Source organism: Zosterops lateralis, assembly GCF_965231275.1.
Source record: "Zosterops lateralis genome assembly, chromosome: Z".
Classification (NCBI taxonomy): Eukaryota; Metazoa; Chordata; class Aves; order Passeriformes; family Zosteropidae; genus Zosterops; species Zosterops lateralis.
In genome coordinates, this window is record NC_139800.1 from 10,907,952 (window position 1) to 10,931,093 (window position 23,142).

The window sequence follows — 23,142 nt, forward strand, 5'->3', positions numbered from 1 at the left end:
AAGGCTTGGTGCAACAAGAGGCAAAACATGTGGGTTTTTTTTTAATTGATTTTTCAGTATGAGCATATTAAAGGCTGAAAATGAACAGATCGGCTGAGTATTTTTGCGGAGCTCAGCCCAGCGGGGAGCGGTGCAATAGCCAGCGGCTCCTGCAGGGCCGTGTGGCCCCAGAAGAGCCCGCCCGAGGGGTCAGCGGAGAGGAGAGGAGAGGAGGGGAGAGGGAGAGGAGAGGGAGAGTAGAGGGAGAACAGAGGTGGCCCCTTGCCGAGGCACCCCCGGCCTGCTCCCGGCACGGCCCCGGCCCGGGGAGCGCAGGAGACACCGCGGGGCTCCAGCTCTGCCGCCAGCGGCATTCCGGCCTCCAGAGGCCACTCCGCATCCGGGTACATCGAGAACTCCTTCTCCCCGGCTTACGGCTTTATTTCTTAATGGACTGACGAATCCACCCCGCTTCCTGCCGGGCGGTTCCCGGCTGGCGGCACCTCCCACCCCGCGGCGGCTCCGGGCGGGGCTGAGGGGAAATCAACTGGGAGGGGCTGAGGGAAAAGCACCTCCCGCCCCGCCGTGGCTCCGAGCGGGGCTGAGGGAAAATCAATTCCCGCCCCGCGGTGGCTCCGGGCGGGGCCCAAGGAAAGCACCTCCCGCCCCGCGGAGGCTCCGGGCGGTGAAGGGGCAGAGAGGGGCAGGGCCGGGGCGCGGCCGCTCCAGCCCCGCGGCGGGTGGGCTCTGCTCCCTCTCCCGGGCGGGCTCTGCTCCTCTCCCGGGCGGGCTCTGCTCCTCTCCGGGGCGGGCTCTGCTCCTCTCCCGGGCGGGCTCTGCTCCCTCTCCGGGGCGGGCTCTGCTCCCTCTCCCGGGCGGGCTCTGCTCCTCTCCGGGGCGGGCTCTGCTCCTCTCCCGGGCGGGCTCTGCTCCTCTCCGGGGCGGGCTCTGCTCCTCTCCGGGGCGGGCTGGGCGGAGCCGGCGCCTCCTTCCTGTTTCCGCCCGGAGTGCCGGAGCCCCCCAGGCCGCGGTACCGCGGGGCAGCGGTGGGCGGGGGCGGCCCCGGGAGGGGGAACATCGCCGTCCCCTCACGGCCCGTGTGTTCTCTCCGCAGGGAGCTCGGCTCGCCCTTCCGCTGCTCGGCAGGCCCGGAGGGAGCCCGGGCCGCAGGTGAGGCGGTGCGGCCGCGGCGGGGCGGGAGGCCCGGGGGAAGCGGCCGTGGCGGGGCCGTGGCGGGGCCGTGGCGGGGCCGTGGCGGGGCCGTGGCGGGGCCGTGGCGGGGCCGTGGCGGGGCCGTGGCGGGGCTGTGGAGCCCGGCTGTGGCGGGGCAGTGGCGGGGCCGTGGCGGGGCTGTGGAGCCCGGCTGTGGCGGGGCAGTGGCGGGGCCGTGGCGGGGCTGTGGAGCCCGGCTGTGGCGGGGCAGTGGCGGGGCCGTGGCGGGGCTGTGGAGCCCGGCCGTGGCGGGGCCGTGGCGGGGCTGTGGCGGGGCTGTGGAGCCCGGCCGTGGCGGGGCCGTGGCGGGGCTGTGGGGCCCGGCTGGGCTGTTCGGTACCCAAAGCACCGCCACGTCTCCCTCCCCTCCTGGTAAAACCAGTTTAAAAGAGACATAAACCAACCGGGCTGGCTTTCCTTCACTTCCCGGCAACCACAAACCTCTTTTTCCATTTAGCAATATATTGCTAATAGCATTTGTAGCTCTGGCTGATTAAAAGCCTAATTATTCTATAAGCATGGAACTTTATTGTAGAATCAATTCTTTGTATTGTGCTTTCACATACTATGCGCTGCTATACTATACTATTTCACATACTATGCATTTTTAAGACTAAAATGGTCTTGCCCTTTGATAGTGAGCAATGACAACTTGTACGAGAATGGTGCTTGGTGTCACAGAATCGTTGGGGTCGGAAGGGACCTCTGGGGCTGCCAAGGCAGGGTCCCCTAGAGCAGGTGACACAGGAACCTGTGGACGAGAGCTTTGTGTATCTCCAGAGGGAGACTGTGATCTCCCTGGGCAGCCTGCTCAGTGCTCAGCCACCCTCAATGTAAAGCTGTTCTTGCCCCTGTGAAGGTGGAACTTCATGTGTTTTGTTCTTGTGTTTTGTTCTTGTGTTGTATGCGTGCTTTATTTTGCTGAGTACTCAGATTTTTATTTTTTTTTAAATATCCCACAGGGTTTGCTCGCTAGGAAAGCAGAAAAGATGTTGGATATTAAGGCCTGGGCCGAGTACATCGTGGAGTGGGCTGCCAAGGACCCCTACGGCTTCCTGACCACCGTGATCTTGGCCCTCACACCACTGTTTGTGATCAGCGCGGCGCTGTCCTGGAAGCTGGCAAAAATGATTGAGGCCCGGGAACGAGAGCAAAAGAAGAAACAGAAGCGCCAGGAGAACATTGCAAAAGCCAAACGAACAAAGAAGGATTAAATGGGCAAAAAATGGCCTTCTTCGTGCAAAGAATCCACTTCTAAAATGAAATACTTGTACATTTTGTGTTGTAACTGTCCTTTGATACTTGATCCTGTTATTTCTTGAATATGAATGAAATCTAATACTTCCAGTGTATTTTTTTTCCTGCTGATTTGTGTTAAAATTTGCCCAAGTGACAGTTGTTAGAGTAATTAAATTTATTACTTGTATCCTAGTGCAGGTTGCTTTTCTAAATTTGCATGTTAAATTAAAAAATTAACCTCTTGGGTGGCTCTGAAGGTAGATTTTTTTTTTCTCTTAGTTGAGCTATGACTTAACAAGTGTCTTAAAATTGTCAGGTTTAGGGGAAAATGTGAATAATAAACTGGATTACAGAAATGCAAGTTTTGGCATGCCCTGGGCAGGGCTGTAGAGACAAGGTAGCTGTAGCATTAAATAGCAGACATGACTGATTTCCTTTAAGGTCACTGCATATGGCTCTGTGTGCCCATAGTGGCTGCTGCAGTGTCTTTGATGGTGGTGCTTGTCTGTAGAAGTAACCTACCTTAGCTTTTCCTGTTTCCTGAACTACAAGCCATCAACAGCCTTTAAGTTCTAGGAAACGGATTGCTTGTTCTTATTAGCTTCATTTCTCTTATGGCACTCATGTTCTGTAAAATACAGTACTGCTGTTTGGTCTTCCCTAACAATCACCTGAATGTTCCACCTGTAACTAATTTGGTTTTGCCTTCATAAACTCTTTATGCCTCAGAGAATAGCCATAAATGGGGTGAGACCAAAGACCCAGGTGGCCTGGTGTTCTGAGACCCACAGCAGAAAGCTGGTGACAGTAGTTCTGCTTGCTAACCTGCTGGCTACCTTTGATCTAAGACTTGAGTTTAGGTAGGACTTTTGTTCTCATGGCCCTTGAAATTCTGCTGCCTTACAGGTTGCAAGATGCTGACACTGTCAAAAAAGTCAGGTTTGTGTTGTAAATAGATCAAAATTATTTAACCTTATTTCCAATTAATCTCTTTAAACAGAATTGATTAATTTTTCAAGGCCTAACTTTTTAATAATAGTCTGTGGTGGCCTCTACATAGTCTAGTTCAAAAGAGCTTGTAGCAATCATTAAGATTTTACATTTTGTGTATTTCTAAACAGCAGCACGGAGTTGTGCATTCTAGCAGCTACTCTTTGATCAGGTTTAAAAATAAAACCTTAATACTATTGTTCAAATGAAGAGACCTATAGAGCTGGCTGACACCAAAGGGGATCAGAAGTGGGGAGTCTAACTGAAATTACTTTAAGTAAATGTGAAGTTGATCCCATTTCAATTTTGTTGGTGAAAGCAAGCATTATTAGAATATGACATTTGGGCATTTTATAAATGTGTGAGATTAAGTCTCCATGTTTTGTATGAAGTGTTGTCAAAGATGTATGTGTTCGACCTTTGATACCTACATAGCTTGAAACACAGGGAGGAGAACTGGTGAGGGATATACTCCATAAATAAATTTGATACTTTTTGAAAAAAAAAAAAAGTGTGGTCTTTATTTTTATTTGAAGTTCTCAAACATCATATCTAAGCAAATAATCTGCACTTTTTATGTATCTAAGCTATAGCCAAAATAATCTAATCATCTAGAGAAGTCCATGAATACACCAGGAATAAAAACTAATTAATTTTTTAAAATATTCATGACAGTCCCTTGTCCCAGACCTAGTGTTATATTTGAGCAGCTTTATCAAGTACTTCTAGTTTCTATTAAAGCAGTTATATGTAGTTTAACTGATTTTACCCGGTGGAAATTGCAAATCAAACATTCAAATATGTTGACTGTTGTAAGTTACAAGAATGTCCCTATGGTGAGTACAGTGTATAATCAGTGTAGTGTCATAGTGATTCCTGTTCATGAAATCAACTTTTCCATCTGCTTGCCAGTAGAAAGTACGCTGGCACTGCCAAGGGATTTATTCTGAAGAGACATCTTGGCCAAGGTTTGGGAAAATGTAAGTACGATTCTTACATCAAGAACAGTTTTGAAACTAAATTAGTCTCGAAGGAAAAAATCAATTTAGACTTTAAGAAAATTTAGATAGTCTTTTAGCTATGAATTAAAGAGTAACTGATGAACAGCAACTGTCAAAACCAAACTTAGTAACACACCCTGTTTTTCACTAATTCCAGACACTTCACAATACTTCGTCATGATTAAGCATATTTGAGTAGTTCTGCAAAAGCAATTGAAACTGCTTTAATACTACTTTATTGCACTCTTGTATATAACACACCTGTATATGTACACTCTTGTATATGTCATCTGTTAAAATATTTATTCATTAGCAGTATCTGTCCATTAAATTGCTTATTTCTTTTGACTACTATCACTGCCTGGTGGCATCCAGGCACCTGGCTGGAAGGTATTTGCAGTGCTTGTGGGGTCTTGTGAGGGCTCCTTCTTTCCATAGTAAGGGGCAGATGCGTGGCCTTTAACCTGAGTATGACTTGGCTCAGCCACAAGTCCTTCCTCGTACTCCTTGGCCTGAAGCAGCTTATCCTTTTCAGATACATCCTTGACTTTCTGTTTCATTTCTTCTCTATAATTTTCATTCCTAAGAATCTCCTAAGAACAAAATAGAAAGATAATTAAGTAAGTCAGAAGCAAATGCAATACACAGTGTTGCAATAAAGCATTTTAAACAATCATTTCTATTCTTAATTTTATAACCCATATTTGGTTTTACACAACTGCGAATTCAATCCTATCTAGAAGGTTCTTGATGTTTGAGACATCTTGTTGAAGAAAAACTGCATTGTGGTATCCACTTCACTATTCAATTGGAGCAAAAAGAAGAAATTAAATTAAATGTAGTCATCAACGAATGTGAAAGTACATTAAAAATAAGGCCACTTTTGCATTGTTTCCTATGTTGGAGTTGATACTTAGAGCTATTTATCATTTGCATCTGTTCTGCACAGTTTTGGGAGAAACAGATGTGCAACCTTTGGGATCTTGCTAGTGCAAGACCACAAAATAAATAACTAAAATCATGAAATCACAGACTGGTCAGGTTGTAAGATAGCACAGTGGGTCATTTGGTCCAACGTCATTCAACCTCCCTGCTCCAGCAGGGTCATCCCAGAGCACACACCACAGGATTGTGTCCAGATGGTGCTTGATTATTTCTGGTGAGGGAGACTCCCCAACCTCTGGGCAATCTTCCCACAGTGAAGAAGTTCTTCCTCACATTCAGGTGGAACTTCCTGTGCGTCAGTTTCTACCCACCACCTCTTGTCCTATTGCTTGGCACACCAAGCATAGCCTGGCTCCATCCTCTTGACATCCTCCCATCAGATACTGATAGATATTGATCAGGTCCCCTCTCAGTAATGTCTCCTCAGCTTTTCCTTGTAGGAGGGATGCTCCAGTCCCCTAATCAAATTCACTGCCCTCTGCTAGATCTGCTGCAGGAGCTCCATTTCTCTCTTGTCCTGAGGAGCCCAGAACTGGACACAGCACTCCAGGGGAGGCCTCACCAGGGCTGAGTACAGGGACAGGATCACCTTCCATAACCTGCTGTCAATGCTCTTCTTAATGTCCCCAGGATCCCATTGGCCTTCTTGGCCACCAGGACACGCTGCTGGCTCATGGACAGCTTGTTGTCCACCAGGACCCCCAGGTCCTTCTCCTCAGAGCTGCTCCCCAGCAGGGCAGCCCCAGGCTGTGCTGGTGCCTGGGGTTTTGTTCCTCTCCATGTGCAGAACCCTCCCTTTGCCTTTGCTGAATTTCGGTCTCTCTGCCCATCTCTCCAACCTGTCAAGGTCCTTCTGAAGGGCTGCACAGCCCTCTGGGGTATCAGCCATCACTCCCAGCTCTGTGTCCTCAGCAAACTTGCTGAGGAGGTGTCTGCCCTTCACCCAGGTCACTGGTGAATAAGTTACACAGTACTGGGCCCAGCACTTAACCCTGGGGAACATCACCAGTGCCAGTGATTACAGCCCTCTGGTTCTGCCATTCAGCTACTTCTCAATCCACCTCACTGTCCACTCATCCAGTCCACACCTCTTGTGTTTTCCTACACAGATGTTATGAGAAACAGTGTCAAAAGCCTTGCTGAAGTCGAGGTTTCACTGCTCTCCCCTCCTCCATCCAGGTAATTGTGCCATCACAAAAGTCAAGCATGATTTATCTGCAATGAATCCATGCTGACTATTCCTGATCATCTTCCAGTCATCCATGTAGATAGAGATGGCCTCCAGAATTAAGAAAAAGGCTGAATTCTTTTCTCTGGATTACAAGTATATGGAAGAGTTAAGGAGAAATTATACCAGTACACTCCTCAGTGAGCAAGGACATTATTTTAGGAATTTAGGTGTTAAAATACATGCAATACTGCCAAGAGTTGAAATAGCAACTAAGAACACCTAAGAATGCTTTAAAAGAAAGAATTAAAGAAAATCCTATGTAGGGGGTTGACCATGGCCAGATGCCAGATGCTTACCAGAGCTTGTCACTCCCTTCTACAGCTGGACAGAGGAGAGAAAATATAATTAAGAGTTCACAAGTTAAGAACTATGAGAGATCACGCACTAAATACCATCACGAGCGAAAAAGACTCAATCCTATCACAGGATGATGAGAAGTAAAATAAGAAAATTACCTTCCCCCTACCCCTCCCTCCTTCTCAGCTCTGTCTCCTTCTCCTAGCAAGTGCAAGGAGACAGGGAATAGGAGTTATGGTCAGTTCATCATACTCGGGGGGAGTATGCTCGGGGGGAGGAGTCCTTTCCCTATACCATCATGAGATCCCACTCACGGGAGACAGTTCTTCATGAACTTCTCCAGCATGAGTCCATCTCCTCAACAACAGTCCTCCCCAAACTACTACAATGTAGGTCCCTTCCACGGGGTCCAGTACTTCAGGCACAACCTGCTCCAGCATGGATCTCCCACAGGGTCACAAGTCCTACCCAGAAACCTGCTCCAGCATGGCCTCCTCTCTCTGTGGGTGGGCAGGTCCCTGCCAGGACCCTGTTTCAACATGGGCCTCTCAGAAGGTCACAGCCCTGTCTCAGGCATCTGCCTGCTCCAGCATGGGCTTCCTCCAGGGTCTGCAGGTGGATCTCTGAATCCCCAGGGACCTCCATGAGCTGCAGGGGCACAGCTGTCTCACCATGCTCTGCACCATGGGCTGCAGGGGAACCTCAGCTCTGGTGCCTGGAGCAGCTCCTCTCCCTTCTTCTCCCCTGACCTGGGTGTCTGCAGGGCTGTTCCTCTCACATACTGTCACCCTGCTCTTCTCTGAGCACAATTACAGCTCTGCAAAACTTTTTTTAAGTCTCCTTAAATATGTCATCAGAGAGGAATTACCACCATTTCTGATGGGCCCAGCTGTGACCAGAGGCACATCCATCCTGGAACTGGCTGGGACTGTCTCTGCCAGACTTGGAGGAAAATTCTAGCAGGTTCTCACTGAAGCCGCTGCCCTGCTACCAAAACCGGGCCATACAAACTCAATACACCTTATCTTGGAGGTACCATGGAAAGTAACCCCTTTTCTTGGTTCTTAGTTGCCTCCATACTTAAATTCACAGATATATAGAGCAGAGACAGAATTCTTTGCATACAAATGGAAATTGAATGGAAATACACAAAGTAAAATACAAATGACTTTGCAAACTGAAGAGGGGTGAAAAATTTCATATGCTCAAATAGGAACACTGCCAAGCATAACAAGATCAAATTTTCAAAAGTCAGTATAGCAAAACCTTTTTGTAGCATCTCTCAATTCTACATCTGTTTACCACATGCCTATGTAAATCCACCACAACCTTACTGATTTCAAGGGGATTATTCCTGTGGTGCTTGTATTAAACCATTACTAAGAAACAAGTAAAGCAAACACCTTTGTGATAACTGAAGACTGCATCACTGTCTATGCTAAAACAATGGAAAGTGATTTATTAAAATACAAACATAATCTACTTACTGTGAACAGCTATTACAAATTTAAAATGTCTTCAAGTGATTACTTCAACATAAAGTTATCTTAGTCAGGTAAGAGCAGCTGTAACTAAATATTCCAAATATATAAATAACCAAATACTCCAAGTCCATTTAAAATGTTGATATATAATTGTTCTCTGGTTTTGAGACTCAAATAAGGCTCTTGCAATCAGCTTTCTGTGGACAAAGCATAATTGTGATATAGTAAAATAAAAAAGTGGATCTTAAAAAAACCAAAATAACATGAGAAATTATTCTTATTAGCAAATGCAAAAAACCCATTCCAAACTGACGTGACTTATTCAGGATTTTCTGTACAATCTACCAGGACAAAATTTTTCAACTACAAAATGTACACATTCATTTTTGGCATTAAACTCATGCCACTAACACATACACTGAAATCACTGGTTTCCTGTGCTCAAATTAAAGAAAATATGAACCAGAAGTATGGAGTCAATTGGCATATTATAAAAAATGGGTCAAATACATTCACACTTTGAGACTCCACTGCTAAACAATCCGTTACTGTCTAATTTGCTATAAAAAGTAACTGAGGGCTAAAAGTTAATTTGTGGAGGTTTTTCTCATTTTGTTTATTTAAGTTACATTGTCAGGTTCAGAACACTTATAGTCTCTCTCCAAGATTAATCACAGTATTTTATAAGATGCCTATCTTTACTATAAACTGCCCCCCAGTAAGTTTTCTGCTAAAATGTAAGTACACGAGCATATAATGTGCTCTGACCATTAAGGGAACTACGAAAATCTTTCTATCCAACCCAGAGAACATACTACCTATCAGATAGCTGCAGTTTTTAAAGGATTAGCTTGTTCTTCCAACACTCTCTTTTTGTTCAAATAAATTACATAAGCTCTTTGAACCAGTAATTCTCAGGAAGTACATGGCATCTCAAGAGCATCAGAAATGTCCTTCAACATTTTTAATAAAGAAAACTCTAAGAACTGGGGCTATGCTGAAAAAAAACCCAAAACAACAAAACAATAACAACAAAGAAAACCCCACAAAACAAAACAACAACAACCCACCATTTAGGATATCCAGCCACATTTTAAAGCAGTTGAAATCCCTACATGCAGATGTTCACTTTGAAATGTATCAGCTCCCAGTACAGTATATAGAATAGGATACACAAAAGGATATGCCAAGAGCTAAGTCCAACTACATGTTCTGCAATTTATTTTTAGGTGGAAAGTAAAACAAAACATTTTATCACTGTAGGTTGTCCAGCTTTGGTGATTATTTTAAGTTGTATGAGGTTTTTAACACTTGTAATGTTTGGAGCCGCATGTCTTCCCTCCTTAGGAAGGCAGAGTTTAAGAAAGTGATGTCTAAGCTTTTCTTGAAGAACATTATTATTACGGAAATACCAAAGTAGCCCTATGTGGAGATTGAGGCAGCTGTTTTTCATCCACAGAACTGCTGACTTCTGCATAATCTGACATCTTAGTATTGGTAACAGCTGCATGATCAAAGAATGAAAGATAGGCTCTTCTAGGAGCAACTCAGCTCAAGACATGTTGCTGTCTTCCAAGGGTGTTTCTGCAAAAGGCTGTATTTCCTGCCACCAGCATGAAATTTTCACTTTTGTTGCAAACTATGTATTTTTCAAAGATCTCAGTAACTCAGGCAGCTGAATTTATCACAAAGTATCCTCTGTGGCATATTCATCTCCACTCCACACAAGGAGAAAAATCTAGAAAAGATTTCAGATGCCTACCTAACTATACTGGAAGACCTGCTTTGTAGAGTTAATATTCAGAATGCAGTGTCCTTTTGCTCTTAAAGACTCCCATATTGTCACTTCTTTACCCTTCCTGTATAAACTAGTAGCCTTACAGAATGAACAAAATTAATCCCTCTCGGAAGGAAGGTGTCATGGATACCAAAGAGGGTTCTCTAGACACACTCATTCCTTCAAGCGGAGTCTGGTTCAGTAATGATCAGTCTTTGCTGAATACTTCTTGCTATTCTTCTCCACAGGCAAATGGCAGTACTGAATCCTCTCTATCCTGCAGCACCTGCTGAACCTCGCATCCAGAGGAACCAGCCCTCCCCTCACTGTATCCCCCTCGGCCCTCAGGCCAGCCACACCTCAAGCCAGTCACACCAGCACTTGCCTCCACAAAAGATTTTTTAACTCCTGAGCACAAAGTTGTGAACTCCAGGAGTTCTAAGGATGCAGGTACTTGCAGATATGCAGCACCAATGTACAGCATCTAATGAGCAGACATTAAAGGTTATTTTAACAGATTGGAACTTTCCAGAAGGTTTTCTAAAGACACTAGACCTAACCCTTTATTTACAAGGGTTTTATTTATTATTAATTTTGAGAAAAATGTCACTTTTTTTTTTCAGATGGGTTTGCATTTTGATTAAATTAGAAACAGCTTCTTTACGTTGTCTTAGAAACTATTTCACTTCCCAAGTTACCATAATTTGAAATACTCATGATTTCTCTTGATTTGAATCTGTTAGCTAGTTACTATTTGATGCCAGAACTGAGAAACTGCTGGACAGATTAACGATTTTTGAACTGCAGACAGTGCAGATCATAGAATACTTACATTTTATGTCTAGTGTGAATATTTTAGGTTTAATTATGAATGACCTTGAACTTAGAACTCTGCCTGTTAAAAATTCATACCTGCAGGTTGGCAAAAATTTTAAAAATAACAAATGGAATGAAAAATTGTTTTGGCAGAGTATTAAAAAAAATGACGTAAGACAATTTAACATCTCAGAATTTTTCTTCATCCTCAAATTAACTGAAACTCAGGCAAATTGCTAGAAGTTAAGCTGAGTCACCATTTTTTAGAATATCACCAAACAATTAAACTAAACTCCATTTTCCAGTTTGACAACTTAAATAGGCAAGATGAAATAATTGGCTATTACATCATATTACATCAAGAGTAGGAGGAAGAGAGAGGACTTCATCTTTGGGAAGCACTGAATGTTCTGATCCAGGGCAGGTCTTGATAACTCAGCAACTGAATATGACCCCAGCAGTACCAGCTTGGGAATGAGAAATAATGTGGTAAATGAAAAGCTGTCACTGCATGGCAAAACCAGTTTGAAATAGAAAGAGTCATCTGGAATAGCCAAAATAGTTATTTAAATCAAACACTGATTGCTAATTTTGTAAAGAACATACACTAAATATCCTTGGTCCATCAACAGACAACGTTAATCAAATCAATGTAAGATTTGCTTTACACAGGTTCAGTTTTTGAGCAAATCTGATCAGTTACAATATTTAGTTTTACATGCAGTCCTAACACTACATTTACCACCAAGGTAAACCAGTTAAATATTAATCATAACTCACAGTAATTTTTGTTTAAATTATATCTACAGACAAGCAGTGCTTACTATTACTGAATTACTACAGTGCTAGTTATGAACTATAGAATCTCTGGCATGAGCTGACATATTTTCTAGGGCACCACAGTGTAACACTCATGTGTTTGGCAAGAAAATGTAGAAAGAGGCAAAAGGAAGAGACACCAGACTGTAAAGCATATCACCAACACATGGAGACAGTAGGGGTTTGTGCCTGTGTGGAGTCCCTCATGACATTAAAGGAATTTCCAACTGCCCTGCCCTGGAAAAGTGAAGTTTAAAAATATCCCAGGTGTAAAAAAGGCTTTTCCCCATGGATCCTTGCAGACATTGTGCAATCTTCTCTCTGGGTTTGGCAAGCCCACCACCCACCCCATGATATTCCCTGTTTCCCCATTGGCTATGGGGCCTGGTGTCCTGTTCCTTTCTTTCCTATGGCCACTTGCCCTCTGCCCTGCCCCTTGTACCACCCCCAAACCTGAGACTCTATATATACTGAGAAAACCACATGGTCCCCTCTCTGGCTCTGGATCCACCTTTGGCACACTGGAACAAACGCTTGCTGGAAATTGATTTGGGGCTGGGAGCCTTCTGCCTCTCTGCTGAGCTAGCCTTGGGACATGTGTGGTTGTGTGAGCTTGAATTGCTGCCTGAATAGTTTTCAAGCAGTTTCTCTACAGAGAGGCTGACTGGGATTTAGAAGGGCCCTGGCTGCACCCCGGAAAGATACACTGTTACATGCCTGAATTATTTTTACAATTCTGCAAAGATATTTGTCCAAAACTACACATATATTCAAGATTACAGATGAAACTGTGTAGAAGCAGCACAAAACACAAACTAGCCTGGCACCACTGCACTCTGCCCTGAATAAAGGGCAATGCATAGCCCTGATCCCCACAGAGCAAACAAGGAACTGTAGCTGTGACTCACAGTTTGGTCCTTGCTTTACCCAGTCTACATGTGATGTAATCTGTACCAGCCCTTTTCCTGGTACGCTTCACTTTGCCCTCCACCCCCGCTCAGCTGTGCTGTCAGTGAACCAGGACACAGAGCCAGTGCTCCATGCACTCTGTCCCACAAGGATAGGAGCACAAGGCAATCTGTAAGCAATGGGGAAAAATGGCCCCAATATTCCTCTGTAGAGGCTGAAAAGCAGTTATATTTAAAACTTAAAGAGAAAGTTAAAATGAACAAGAAGAAAAAATCTAAAAGATGATGGCTTCTTCAAATGCTTAGTTTGAGGGTTTTTTATTGACTTCTATGACTACTCCCTTCTATTTAAGGTCTTCATTGCTCAGTTCTTTATATTGTAAAATTTTATTCCCCTTTTGCATTGAAGAATAATCCTCTCTGGAATCATGCATAATTTATTATGCAAAATGGCATTTAGTGCAACCTAAGGTATTGAATATGGCCCAAATCCTGGTTGTGATTCTGGACAACAATGGTGGGAAATATTTTGCTCAGAGACACATTTGTCCCTGTGCTTTTTAAATATTTTTTTTTCCTTGAACTGTTAATCACACTGTGTAGCTTTCGGTGGCTTCAGGATTAAACTACTCATGTGCTAAGCCCTAGTCTCTATGTAGGAAACACAATCTCCTTGTCAGTGTTCTCATTTTACAACTTCTCAACTGAAGCATCTGAAAACAGACAGAGGCAAAACTATAACATGCAATCCCAACAGTGTCAAACAAAGAATTTTTCTAAAGGAATTTCCTTAATGAATGCAAATTCTGTGTAAACTAATCTACATGAATGAACTACTTTTCATCATACCATCTCTCAAATAAATAATACTTATGATCAAGCAAATGAGAAGAGTGGATATACATCGTGGGAACTCAATAGAATTTAATTTCAATGGAATTATTTGGGGGCTGAGAGGAAGAAATCTCAAGCTTATTGTAATTAATTGAAGTATGTTTTTTCCTCACATGACAAGGAGTTTGCCAAAGCAGATAATTATGGATACCCTAGAAACAGTTTAAAAGAATAAAAGCATCATCACAGAAGGTTTTTTTAGCATTTCACCTTCTATCCAACTGTGCAATTTGGAACTCACTGAATTTTATTACTGTGTAACAAGTACATACTACATGAAAAGCAATCATTTATTATGATTTTCAATTTCAAACTATTTTCAGGATCTTGATGCTAATTAAAGGAATATGAAATTCTAGTTTACTTCCCATGAAATGGGAAGTAAATGTGAAAAAACATACATGCATACAGAACAACAGAGAGGTTTCAGTTCAAACTGGGATTTGCGGCTCTGCAGCCCTGTGTGTGCTACTGAGGAAGCAGCATCTACATCAACAGGGAAGTGCTATCTAGTACAAAGATCTGTGTACACAAAGATGTGTTACTATGGGTTCACATGAACCACTTTCAGGATACCACATTGGTGAGATCAGAGATAAACCATTTCTCTCCATATCAGTTTCTCTTGGCATTGCCATAATTGCAAGTTTCCTCACTAGTTTTCTGACACTCCAGGAAAGTCTGTAACTATTTCTGTATCCATTCTACAGACATGGAAATTTACAGACTTGGCATTAAACAATGCCAAGTTTCTCAGATATCCTTGAACCTCAGGACACTGTCAGTAGTGTGTAGATATAAGATCTGTTATGGGAGAAAATAACGGTTAGATTTCTAAATACATTCAGATATCTTGTGTTATAGATGGCAGAATTCTTAAAAGCCTTTACAAATCTGATGCCCTCTCAAATAAGAAAAAAATTCAAATAGAAGTTAGGCACAGAAAGGCCTGAAGAAAGGTTTCTTCCCTGTCTTCATGAGCATCTTTTCTTTCTTTTCCAAACAAGATGTGAAAAATCCAAAATATAAAGATGCCATGTTTAAAGTCAGTAGAGAAATGTAGCCAGAAGGAAAACTGGGAGGCAGAAGCATATGCAAGACAGTACCTTTACATTTACCTTAGAAATTTTTGGATGAGCTATACAGAAGGTGGATTGTGGCTCAGAGCATGGAAGAGAATAGCCTTTAACAGGAAATAATTTGCATGCATGGAATATCCTTTCTATAAAAAAACTGCTATATCTCAACACAACTTTTCTCAATACATTTTTACAGCATTAAAGTTTAGCAGGTGAACTAATATGCATGGGAAGCGATAAATTATTGTCCTGGGTTGCAGTGTAGGATGTACACAAAGTATTTATTCTATCACCATCTTCATGAACTGTTGAAACCAGGTGGGCTAGTGTTTTCCCAAGCCCCTGCCTCTTCTGCTAATGGCCTTTGGGGTGTCTCCTGCTAATGGCCCATGAGTCACAGGTAACTCCCTCCAGGGGTTATCTCTGTTAATGGGCCATCAAGGACCCACTTCACAACTCCTCATCCTATTGTGAGACGCTCTGCCCAGGGGGAGGAGCCAAGCATTCTCACCTGGATATAAGCTGGTATGTGGGACAGTGCAGGTAGCACTTACCCACTGGATTCCCAGAGGACCAGAGCTCCCAGACCTTTCTACAGGATCACTGCTTCAGGAAGAGCACTTCACCTGGACTGCTTCCACCATCCTGCTCAGGTTGTATTCTGACTCTGTCAGTGATCCTTTGTGTTATTGCATTTATTTTATTTTAATTTTTACCTTTTTACCTTTCTTCTTATTAAATTATATCTCTGACTTGGAGCCTCTCATTCGTTTTGCTTTCAAACCACAACAATTATCAAATCTGCTTCCACAAAATAGCATTTGATTAAAATAATTTTAGTATTAGTAGCCTTTAAAACATTTTCATTAATTTAAAATTGAAAGGTCACTAGACAATGACATATTTCCTATTTGCAAAAATACTTGCTACATACATCTAATTTCCTATATACATAATAAATAAATGTATTAGTCAACTTAGTTATTAATCCCTAGTTAAACTGGTTAAAATGTAATTTAGAGCTGCACAGGAATAAAGGTAATGATTTTCTTCAGCCAACCATATCTGATCCTACTCAATATACACATAAAGGGGTAGATTATAGGACGCTACAGTAATGCAAAAATGTATCTATTCAAGCTCAGATTCTCATTGTTATTAAGGAGTATATGTACTGTATATATTGTACACATGCTCAGACAGGGCAAAGGCATGATCCAGAACTCTATATCAAGATAGATTCCCTGATTACCACAGGAACAGATTATGTTTAAGAAGAACATACGAAACAATGGGATCTGCACCCCTATCATAACTGAGTTGAGACTTGGCATATTTCAAGCTGTAAAAAAATCAATAGGCAACCACCTGTTACCAGTATCCCAGAAAATTATTTTTACTTCATTTATAGCTCAAGGCTTCCAGCATTAACATTCCTTATGTAACTGGCCAGGTTAGAAATAACCAAGGTGATGAGTAATATTCATGAGTTATGTCTAGCCAGACATAAAAGGCCAAGTGACTTCCTTCAAAAATGGGGAAAGAGAGATGGGTGCACAAGGAGGAAAGAAACCATTAGGGATGTGGTACATTTAACATTGCACAAGCTGACTTGGAGTATTCTTCCATTAAAAAAAAAAAAAAATAAAAAAGAGAGAGAGATAAACTCAAGAAAGAGAGGTAAAGCAACTTCTTCTAAGTGAAAGTGAAAACTTTATAATGGAAACAAGCAAACAAATAAAAAAAGATCAGTTAGGTGATTGTGGAAGAAAGAATGGCCTGAATACAAAACATGATCAAGTCCAAAGAAAATCATCAACAGACTTAGCTTGATGTCATGACCCAACTGCTCTGACCAATGTCAGGGCAGAACAATTACATTTGTTCTCACTTAAATGACTGACATGTCCTGATGATTATCAACGACATTTTGTTAGCCCAGAGTATTTACCAAACCATTGGTTCCCAACCTGTGATCATCAGTGTGATCAGTAAGATCCAACTGCTTTGTAAAGCTGTATCTCTGCAATATTTTGAATTAAAAATTTGTCACAGACCTCATCATGAAACCTGGTAATGTAAGCACTTGGGCAACATCTATCATAAATAGCCAAGAGTTAATAAAAGATGAGGTAGACAAATATATAAAAAAAAACCCTATACAAGAGTGAAAAGAGTGGATGGTAGGCTAACAGAAGTGGAACAGAAATTGTAATAAATTTTAACATATGTCATTTGATATTAGAAAGAAAAAAAAAATGAAGGGCAAAGTAGAGGAAAGAGGAAAATCATCCAAGAAAGTACTTTTACAGACTGCAGTGGTAGGAACATAGTCACAGCTCCAGAAACTTACGCTTTAGGAACTTTGGGTTGCTGCCATAAGATGTTGACAGCAAAATGTCATTAAAGCGAAAATGCAAAATTTGTGGGGTTTACATCCTTTTTCAGAAATAGTCTGTTCTCATGAGAAATACACAAAAGAACAAGGAGATTTGTTATACAGGGTTTCAACATGGAATATGCCACAAATATTCCCTTGTTTCATAGCTATCAAACAGCAGTTTACCATACCATCTTTACTGTCAAAAGGGGAATATAATATGGAATAGCAGCCAGTAAAGTTTATGTAGCTAAAACACTAAAGCAAATTGGCCCTACAAATAGGGACCAAACAACGTGCTTTATGAACTTCAGTGCTACAATTATATTTATTATGATATTGTGATATAAGGGTTTGTGCCAGTTCCAAATTAGCAGAAAAGTAGATCATATATAGTGCCTCAAACTATTTTCTGTAATATGGAGAAAAAAATTAGGCTTTACTATCACATATTAAAAATATGACTGGAGTATTGTTTTCAAAATATTAGCAAGAATTTTTAACATATATTTTAACTACTATTTTTTACACAGGAAAAAAAACTATTTAGAGATTACTTGAAAAGGCAGCTATTTTCAAATTCCTCGTTTATCGTTTCTGCTCTGTGATACGGTCAATGCACACTTACCCTGCAGGTAAAGTACCTAGCTGCTAAATTACTTCTCAGATCTATTACCTCATGAAACTAAAAATATAAGAAGTCCTCTGAATGCACCATTAGCCACGGCAATCTTTCACTCTCCAGGAATTTCTTTTTCTGGAAGGTAAAATATTTAGAACACTATTGTTCCACAGTTCTCTCACCTGTGGAGACTTCTTGCTCCGTATTTCAAAAATGAACCAACATCTCTAGCACCAGAAGGAGTTTTATTGCACCAATTCCAGACCCAAGGCTGCCTGCCTCGGAGCAGGTTTACCTCAGAGCAACTATCACAGCAGCCTGGCTCACAGAAATGATAGAACAAAAGACACAACAGCTCCTATCTTCAAGTATCACATAAGTGGTAATTTCAACAATAAAAGTTATTTGCAAACAGTTGGTATAAGCCAGAAGTAATTAAAATGAGGTCAGTCCAAACTTAGATGGAACAACTGTTGTAGTATCAGTTCCATGGTTCTACATAAGTAATTAGATTGGAGAAGGAAGAGAAAAAAAAATTAAGAAATAGAAAAACAAACCCACATTTACTCTGTGGGTTTAAATACATACCTCCCTGCATAGGTTTAAGGATAAATTTAACTTAAACTTCTTTCATTCATGGGTGTATTATAGCCCTTACTGTCTCTATAGTCTCAGTGGCAAATGTGAAAGAGAGGCAGAGAAAATGAGTTGAAAAGCTGTGTGTTGTAGGAGCTTGTTTCAATGACTTATAATTTGTCAGCATCAGCTGACAAGCTTCCCCAGGTCATCTCAATACACAGGAGTCAGGACAACTTTTCACAGGCCAGGCAGGATGTTCCAGAAGATCTCAGTTACCAAATGGCTGGAGATGCCAACATATCTGAACTTGACAGAGTTACTCCTGATGCAAGTCAAGTATCTGCCTCCATGGGTGTAATTTTGAATCTTCTGCAACAAACAATGTCTTCTCTCTCATTCCTAGCTGGTGCTTAGCAACTTGTAACAGAAATGCTGACAGGTTATGTATGTGTGTGCACGCATCTGCATACACAGATCAGCAGTCGAGCTTGTTTCTAAACTCTTTACAAACTCTTCAGTGTGAAATGCACTGTGGGACATTTCTCTGCTTTCTCTTATGGAAAAAGACACAACTGCAACTCCCTGTAGCATTAGCACTGTAAATTGCTAGTGCAATTGGTTTTCCTGTTTCGATGACTCCACTGGCAGCTGGATTTGAAATTCACATTTTAATAACAACTACCATGAAAAAAACCTTACATTAATTAAAAAGCAGCAGTAGTAATTTAAGAATTTGTTTAATTGAAGAAACTCTTCAATGGTTATGGTCATCTTAAAGAACCTATGTATATCATCTTAAAAGAATTCCTACAGAAAATGACTGAAGAATAACGGAGTTTCTATTTCCACATATTTTACTTTTTTCTAAGTGTTAGATATCTGGTCAGTGTGTCTTTTCATCAATTAGGCAAGGAACATACTAAATTCTCCCCCACGACTGACAGATTACTGCACAGATGAGTCCACTATAAATTAATTACGATAGTTTCATCACAACAACTGAAAATTTAAAGACATTTCATCTCACCTCAATGGTGGGTGGATCTTCTCTCTTTTTTCTTATCCATGCTGAAAAAAATAAAAATCACATGGGTTATTTCAAAGATCACAAACAGTATTTAAACTCAAAATTATTATGAATTTGTTACAGAAAGGAGGTATTTACGAAAAAAAAATACAATAGAATTCACCACAACCTGGAAAACCTTTCATTTCCCAAAATGTAGGCACAAAATGTTGTTTTCTGTTTCAATACTCAAATCTTCAGAGAAGGGAGGGGTGGAGGATGGTGTCACGTCTGTGTGGAGACCTTGGGCACAGTTTGTGTATCACTTTGGCTGTTAAAACAGGGCTTAAAAAGCAGGGCTTACGGCACAAGCTTATTGTTGAGCTTGCAATAGAGTTGAGGTACACCCTAAAAAAATGACAGGCTGACTGATGGAAAGTAAGAACAGCCTTAGACCACCCTGGAGAAAAAGGATTCCTGGACATGCTTCAGACATTCTTAAAGCAGAAAATCTTATTATGTTACTACCAGGTAGAATTCCTTTACAGGTATGAAAGGTACAGCCCCAGACCTGACTGAGGGACTGCAGAGTCTGGACTGAAGCATCCTGTGGCTCTATGGGATTTTACCCACTTCCAGGAAGGGTGGGTGCTGTGACTGGGAGAAGGATCCCTCCATCTCAGTTAATTCATGCTGGAATGGACAGCAGAGGAATGGAGGAATAAAAGCAGTGGTGATGACAGTCGTCCTGTAGCTCAGGTTTTCTGAACAAGATCCACAGACATTTGCCCACTGCCATCACTAATGCTGCTGTTAGTGGGACTGTCAGGAGGCAACAATCCAGGCACCCCGTCACAGAGGCTGACAGGTCTCACTTTGTACAGTCAGTGAATTAAGAGAGTAAGAGAGGTCCAACTATTACAGATATTATTTAGAGGAATGACCTGACACCACTTTTTAGAAATACCACCACTGTAGCATATTTTATGCCTTTTTAATCCACACAATTGGTAGGTTCTTGGTGGGATATTTCAAAGACATTTGTGTTTTCTGCCCATATTTTTCCAATTAATTAGTAGCAGAACACAAGTAGCCAGTAATGAACAGAATGACAAACATAAGGAAAGCCACTTTCAAGTGCTGAGATGCAGCAAAATGTTATTTCATATATTTGTTTTGATAATTAAGATTTTTGTTACTATGCTTGAAAATTAGAGCAAAAAAACCATTTTGTTATAATCCACCCAAATTTCTGGCCTCACCTGTTGCCATCTATAAAGCTTCAGAAATGCTTTAAGAAGTAACTATTCCATATTTTAATTTTCTAATACCATCTGTGCTGCATTTTGGGGGGAACCAGGGAATGATTTAGACAAGCCTAAGACACTAAAACCTGCACAGAGTCATAACATCATCCCACTTCTGAAAGTGCAATTAAATAAGGGGTGAAACACTAACACCATGGCTTCAGCAGCAGTATGCAACTGATTTTAGGGAGAATAGCTTCCAATTAACATATGAACAAAGGGACACTATATGGTAGAACAGCTTGGAATTTAGTCAGGATGGCAAATAACCTTGGTTAATAGTAAAGTTTAATGGTAAAATACCTGTAAAGATATGAAGCAAGGTAACACTTTTGGTTCTTGTCTATCAGATGCCACTTCCTGAAGATATGTACTTTTAAATATCTTTCTCAAACTACTTTTCTTAAAAGCAGTCCCTGTCATCTCTTCTCAGCGGTCCTAACAAAAAACAGATCCAAATCTGTCATTGTGGAGAAGCGACAGAGCTATGAACAGTCAACATCACCCTTGCTGCAAGTTTTATGTCAGTGGAAAGAAAAACAGCCCATTAAGGTAATTCAAAATACAACTAAGTGACTTCCATGACTTCCAGTTAAATCTATACAACTACAGAACTTTTTGCATGTACCTGTAGCACTTACAAATATTTAAATTTTACAAGGATTTCAAACTGCAAAATCTGGCAGAATGAGAGACTAAACTGAGACTATCACTTCTCAGCTGGTAGCTTTTCATACACACTGTAAAACACACAACCATGCTATAGAAGAAGATCTTACCACATAGGCCTTTCCTCCTGACAGAAGTTACCTTTGTCCATACTTAGCAACAGTTTCAGAATACTGAAATACTTAGCAACATCATTCAAAAAACCCAAAAAGTACTAGAGATTTCAGATATAGCAAAGTGTGTATACTAGACACTAATCAATAAAAGATATAGCTGGAGGAAAAAAAGAGGAAAAAATACTAGTTCAAAATGTCTCATAAAAAGTAAAGCTTTAAACCATCAAAATTTAACAGATTACTTGCAACAAATATCTTCTACCTTGCCATGCCTTGCTTCTGACCCATGGAAGGATAATACCACTGTTTTCAATCCCACAGCTCTCAGCATGTAAAAACTGATATAATTCTTTTGAAATTGGCAGTATTTGCTTAAAACAGCAGCTGTGTTTTAATTTCAGATGATTATAATAACTGATACCCTAAAGAAAAGAATTTAAATACTCCAAAAAGTAGCTGCAGTTAGAAAGTACTGCTGAAATATAAACAATACAAGTTTTTCTTTCAAGACACCTGTGACTTTTAGCAGTTATTTGACTAATGATTTTCAGATGGATTAAATACTTCTAGTAAACAACTTTGTCATTTAATTATCTACCTCGTTTAATGAGCTGCAAACAAAAGAGTGAAGAGCAACACAATCACATCCGTCCTGTGAACAGAGGCTGTGAAGTGAGGACCACTACACAACACATTTTCATTCATTAATTGAACTCACTACCAACACTCAAAAGGAAAGAAACAAACCTTTATTTAGGAAGATTTTTCATATCAAACTTCCTGTAACAGAACTGTATCCATTTAAATACATAAACAATGCACACAGTTTTAACACTGTGATCTTTTATTTTCCAGCTATAACAACACTTGAATAAATGGCTTTACTAGAGCTATTAATCTCAGTTTTTTCTAATAAATATCACGAGTACAAATCTTTTTCAGCTTAACAGTACATAAACCATATTGGCACTAATATCAATACTATTTTCTGAATTACTACAAATAAATTAATTTAATATTTCTCAGGAACTGTGTAAGGAAGTAATTATTTTATGAAAGATTTCTTCACTGCCATGAAGCTGAGGGAGGATATAGTATGAAAATTTACTAAAAAATTTATATCCACAAGATGAAGTTAATTAAACATTATCATATTCTTCTGTGCAAATCCACTTCTCAAATATTCTTCAAAAAGCTTAAGATGTTTAAAAGCAAAGAAAACATAATCTGATTCCAGTATATTTTAGCACATTGGAGTTTAGCATCTAATAGTTTTATCAGTCTTTCAAAAGAAATACATTTTACTAATAATTCACCTGAAGACTCCTTAATCTTTGGGGATAAGAATGGGAGGCCTCTAATACATTTAATTCTCACCAGTTTTTATGTTGCTCTCTTTGAGACAGGAAGATTTTTAAAAGCCTTTCAAATCTTTGATTTTTAAGTTATCAATAAAATTCTGAGCACTCAACACATTGTTCAAAAAAACACCTCATAACTCAAGTGTAAGAGAAATTCAAGGTAGCAAAGGGAGAATGAAGGTGTACAAAAATATAATGAATTTTCAACTGAGCTAGCACTAGGTTTAACAAAATTCAAGTAAATAATATATTGAAATTTATATATTTTGGATTCTCTTTGGAAAATATATGTGTATACAGTTGAATAAAGAAAAAGCTCTTGCACCTTTCTTTATGATCTGCATTACACCTTTGGTGAATGAATTTTTCAATTACTGAACAGCTTTATACCATACTCAAATATTTGTTGATGGAAACAAGGTAGGTGCTTT

At 40.7% G+C, this 23,142-nt stretch overlaps 2 protein-coding genes across 2 annotated transcripts in view; one reads left to right on the forward strand and one right to left on the reverse strand.

The window, feature by feature from the left end:
• The first annotated feature begins 967 nt into the window (after positions 1 to 967).
• On the forward strand, positions 968 to 3,894 carry SMIM15 (small integral membrane protein 15). Its single transcript, XM_083883656.1, has 3 exons — positions 968 to 1,009; positions 1,094 to 1,149; positions 2,154 to 3,894. The coding sequence occupies exon 3, from the start codon at positions 2,181 to 2,183 to the stop codon at positions 2,403 to 2,405; it is 225 nt and encodes a 74-aa protein (XP_083739782.1). The 5' UTR covers positions 968 to 1,009; positions 1,094 to 1,149; positions 2,154 to 2,180; the 3' UTR covers positions 2,406 to 3,894.
• Positions 3,895 to 3,946: 52 nt separating this feature from the next.
• Positions 3,947 to 23,142, reverse strand: part of NDUFAF2 (NADH:ubiquinone oxidoreductase complex assembly factor 2) — a 70,268-nt gene continuing 51,072 nt past the window's right edge. Inside the window, exons 3-4 of the mRNA XM_083883655.1 lie at positions 19,280 to 19,320; positions 3,947 to 5,014 (exon numbers count right to left, since the gene is read on the reverse strand). Of these exons, the coding sequence (XP_083739781.1) occupies positions 4,757 to 5,014; positions 19,280 to 19,320 (299 nt within the window). The 3' untranslated portion in view covers positions 3,947 to 4,756. The remainder of the gene's footprint in view (positions 5,015 to 19,279; positions 19,321 to 23,142) is intronic.